The 5,068-nt window shown below is 35.8% G+C and overlaps 1 protein-coding gene across 1 annotated transcript; it reads right to left on the reverse strand.

Moving 5' to 3' along the window:
• Positions 1-801: 801 nt before the first annotated feature.
• LOC131017440 (disease resistance RPP8-like protein 3) lies at positions 802-4,096 on the reverse strand. The gene is made up of 2 exons (XM_057946188.1): positions 2,864-4,096; positions 802-2,783 (listed from the first exon to the last, which is right to left on the reverse strand). Exons 1-2 carry the CDS (start codon positions 3,651-3,653, stop codon positions 1,063-1,065), a joined length of 2,511 nt encoding a protein of 836 aa, XP_057802171.1. The 5' UTR covers positions 3,654-4,096; the 3' UTR covers positions 802-1,062.
• Positions 4,097-5,068: the final 972 nt, after the last annotated feature.

Here is a 5,068-nt window from a genome sequence, read left to right on the forward strand (position 1 = left end):
TTAATTGGTATATTAATTATTACTAGCGTATCTAGGATAATTGATATAAATTGGGTTGCTTCATCTTAATGCTATTAGAATATTAAATCTAAGACTGGCATATCCAGCTATGTTATATTTTAATAAGGGAAATAAGCAGGTCTGGCGTCTCCAGTTGTTTATCGACACAGTAAGTAGGAATTGGGGTACGTCCGTTGCGTTTCACGGTATCCTATAACTGGTTGGTTGATAGGGATTAATTAATTATTGCGTCGATGATCAGAGCTTTGAATTAGTGTGGATTTATTTAAGCCGAATTACCTTTCTATTGATATTTTTGTAGAGTCTTTTATTTGATTTATTGCTTTCTTAGTATAATTAATTTTCTCAAAATTAAGGCGTGGTGGCATCACCAAAATTTATAGATTTTAGGGAATTGAATGATTTTACCTGCTCTCTGTGGGATCGACCCTGCTTATCATTATACTAATTTATTTTGATAATTCTGCAGGAATTATTTGGTGGAAAACGACGTCCACCATTATCCCATATTTTACACAAAAGAGGAGTTCACCATTTTTCCTTCCTTATTTTCACTTCAAGGAAGGATAATATTATCACACCAAAATGAAGGGATAATATTATTATTATCCCTCCTTGAAGTGAAAATAAGAAAGAAAAAATGATGAACTCCTCTTTTGTGTAAAATGTGGGATAAGAAATGAGACATTTAAAGGCATAAATTTTTGTTATCTCCCCTTTTTCCATCCATGAAAGTGAACGCACCCTAAAGGGATGAGAATATTAATTATTGTGTGCATGTTCCAAGAAGAGATCGCATGTATATACAATATACAGTAGTTAAGCTCCTATTTTGGTTCATAGAAACAACTCGATCTGGTCTATTACAAATTGCCAATAAATAAAAATAAAAATAAATAAATATAAAGAAGAAGCAAAAGTTGAAAGACATGAGTTGAAGGCCTCCCGTGGGGTGAACTTGAGAAGGAACAGAGTACAAACATAAAACCACCAAGGAGAAGAAAATCAAGTATCCAAATTAACGCCAACTGCTCTACCTCATCATGGATTGATATTCACCATCGCTATTTTGGAGATTGAGTCTGAATTCTTCATCTTTGCTGCAATGCTTTTGGTTGTCACCATCTTCATCTCCTTCATAGATCGAAACGACCAAATCACTTCCGAGAGGGTATCCAGATATGGACAATCATGGATTTCTAATTTCCTTAGCCGATACTTTGCATCTTTTCCACATTGTACATTTCTCAGATTCCATAACTCTTCCATGCACAAGACTTCGAGACGAGGGAAAGTGTCGTGCAAGATCACCATTTGTTGACCAGTGTATGCATTCCGCAATTTGAGGTACTCGAGCTTGGGTAACTTTCCTAGTAGTGGCATGGGGTCTTCATCAAGACAGCTATTAACCAACGTCAATGATTTAAGAGATTGAGGGAGATTAGTTGGTAACCTGGCAAGGAGTCCATCCAATTTGAGTTTTTCGAGCCTATGTAGAATACGAAGGTCATCCAAACAAGGCATGCTTCTGAAACGATACCCTTTTAAGATTAGGTGGTTAAGACGTTTGAATACAACCAATGACGCAAAGAGCTTTCTTACATCGGAGTTTCCATCCAATTCTTCTATCCCCAATTTCCAAAGACAAAACAACTTTTCAAAGCCCGAGAGCCTACACGTCCAATTATCAACCGAGACGTAGGTTAAGGTCTCCAAATTCTCCAGCGTGTCAATCTTGAAAGGCTTCCAGCAAATCAGATTAGACATGTAGAGGTGGCGAAGGCTATGCAATTCCCATATAATATCTGGCACCTCCACCATAAAGTTTTTAACTATGTCAAGAATCTCAAGCTTTTTCAAGCACCCCAACGACTCTGGAAGCTCTTTTATGTAATTATTTCTCAACCCCAAGTATCTTAATTCCATCAATGTGCCGATAGAATCTGGTAAAAACTTCAACCCAAAATCTTCCAGGTCAAGTATCTTAAGTTGTTCAAAGCTTTTCCAATAAGATGGACTAGCATCAAAGTAGCCACCTCCATGGAAGAAGAGAGAAACAAGAAGCTTATCTTGATCTGTGGAGTAGTTGAACTTGTCTCTGCTACAAATGATAACACGATGATGACGAGGACTCTCACAGGGCTGATTATTTCCATTGTTCCTTAGGATCTCAAAATCGAACTCCTCCTCTGCTCTTTGGATGGATAGCATGTGTAGCACAACATTCATTCGATACTGCGTGCTCTTGTCTTGGACATCAATAACAGATTCATCGATTAAACCATCTAAATGTGATCCAGATTCATATTCTTGTGCTGCTCCTACTACATTCCAAATCTGTTTCAGCTTTTCTTTCCTCAAAGTTGTATTTTCCTTAAAGAAGGCCATAGACAAGAAACATGACCTCAGTTTGGGATCCAACTTATGATAAAATGGTTCCAACAACTTCAATGTTGAACCAAAATCAACTGATTCAAGAAGTTGTTCCCATTTGCTCTGCCCTGAGACTTTCTTTTCCGCTAACTGTTTTCCCACCTCTTTTATAGCTAATGGCAGACCACCACATTTTCTCAACATTTGTTTTCCCATAGGCTCCAAAGACTTTGGGAATTTGTGGTCACCCGTCAATTTGTTTATTGCTTTCATAAACAATTGCCAGCTCTTCTTAGCATCCAAAGGTTCCATCTTATAAACATTTTCTTCAGATACCTTTATGTTGACATGTGTCGCGTGACTTGTGAGTAGCAATCGACTTCCAGTGTCTGCTTACATAAGAACAATACAAAAAGGGAAAGTGAGAAGATTATTGAGTCATAAGTAGACGAAAGATGATCATACATACATTCACGTGGAAGAGCTTCCAAGAAAGACGACAAGTGCATTTGTTTGGGCAGGTCATCGAGAACTATAAGATATCGCTTCCATTGCAGGTGTTGGCGAAGCATATCTCGGAGGCTTCGGTTGTCCATATTCTCCAATAAGGAAGATGTATGGAGATTCTCAGGATCTTTTAGCTGCTGTATTAGTTTGATAAGTAGCTCTTTGATAGTGAAGTGATTAGTAGAATTAGATACCCAAGCACGACGCTTGAATCGCTCAATGACGGTTGGATGGTTGTATATCTCTCTAGCAAGAGTTGTCTTTCCAATACCATCCATCCCTTTGATAAAAACATCCTTCCGGTATCTTGCCCCATCAAGAATCTTTTTGCGAAGCAGCATTTCCACATCTTCGTCCAAGCCCACCACATCTACAGCATCTTCAACATATTCTGATGATCTAATGTTGGATTCATCATCTCCCAGTTTAAGCATCTGCTTTTTGATCTCTCCCATCCAACTATGGATGGACATCATGGACTCATAATCCCCCAAATTATAACGTATCATGTCTTCATCGAAAAACTTGATGGCATCGTCAGTCATATCGACAAGGTCGGATACTAAAAAATTGAGGCTTCTTCCCTCTTCCAATTTCTTATCCCTCACAATATCAACAATCTCTCTCATCTCTTCCATCATCTTCTCGAATTGTTTCCGGAAATATTCTGAGTTTTGTTTTAAGGAGGAATTGCCCTTTCGATAACTAATAACCAGCTTCTGTATCAGCGATAAGAGGAGGGCCTCCGACATGATTATGCTTGGACCAAACTGCCCTAGTTAATACCCAATTTAACAACATTAGTAGCTAGGAAATACTCCCTCCGTCTATGAATTAAAGCCCTATTTCATGTTCGGCACGGAAACTAATTAAGAAAACTGATAAAGATATTGTGAGTGAAATAAAATTGTAGTTGACTAAAGTGATAAAGGTGTTGTGGGTGGGTCCACTAGTGATAAAATATAGTAAATATAGAATATAAAATTGATAAAAGTGTTTTAAGGTGGGTCCATTAGTGACAAAAGGTAATAAATATAAGAAAAAAATGAGAGTAAAAAAGTACAAAAACCACAATAGGGCTTTATTTGGTGGACAAAAATTAAATGGCAAGTAGAGGCGCTTTAATTCGTGGACGGACACATTTCAACAAATCCATAAATTAATAGTATAGAAATAAATGATTTCGGATTGAATAGAATTTACTCAAGCGAAAGAACATTATTATCATGTCAATTGAAAACATCATAAACACATGACTATTATTCTTCATATTAATCTAATCTATGGAGAAGGAAAAAAGTTACCCTTTTGTGATTTATCTTCTTATCTTTGCTCGTGTTGATCGACTTTCTGATTCAATCCTCCCTTCTCATGAAATTAGCTCGTCTTTATCTTCCGATGAATCCTTTGATTTGATCAAGGGTCAGAAGATTATTGAGTCCAGAATATTAAGAGGGTGTTTGGCTGAACAGCTTATAAGCTCTTTCGAAGTGTTTGGCAAAATAAGATCTTAAACAACTTATAAGTTCCAAAAATAAGCTCCAAGAGCTTATAAGCACTCAAAAAAATAAGTTCATCTACCCTAACTTATTTTTTTATAATCTCATATGCAATAATTATTTTACAAATATTTTTCAACTATAATTATTATTTTCATCATATATCATTTAAGTTCATTTCTCTTCGATTTTCTCTTTCTAAAAAAATATTTTCTCGCTCTAGCAAAAAAATTCTCTATCTCTAGCTTATAAGCTCAATTATCCAAATACTTTGACAACTTATAAGCTCTTAAAAATAACATCTTATAAGCTCTTTAAAATAAGCTTAGTCAAGCACCCTCTAAGTGGGAGTCCAGTGGGCTAATTGACAATTGTGAAATTATAATAAAAAATTATACTAGAGAAATTAAAAAAATAAAAATGGGACACACACTAAAAAGTTTCATAGAAATTAATGCCCAAGGCTTGAGGTCCTGAGTTCGAGTCCATCACCGTGCAATCTTTAAATTTCTTTATTTACTTGTGTAGTTTATAGAAAAAATCTCCAATAAAAAAATTAATTTGTGATAATAAAATCAAAAAATTAATTTGTGATGATTTATGTTATCTCTTTGGGAACATTCAAATACCCAAATTAACAGCAATTAACAAACAAGAACTAGAATAAA

Source organism: Salvia miltiorrhiza, chromosome 3, assembly GCF_028751815.1.
Source record: "Salvia miltiorrhiza cultivar Shanhuang (shh) chromosome 3, IMPLAD_Smil_shh, whole genome shotgun sequence".
Lineage (NCBI taxonomy): Eukaryota > Viridiplantae > Streptophyta > Magnoliopsida > Lamiales > Lamiaceae > Salvia > Salvia miltiorrhiza.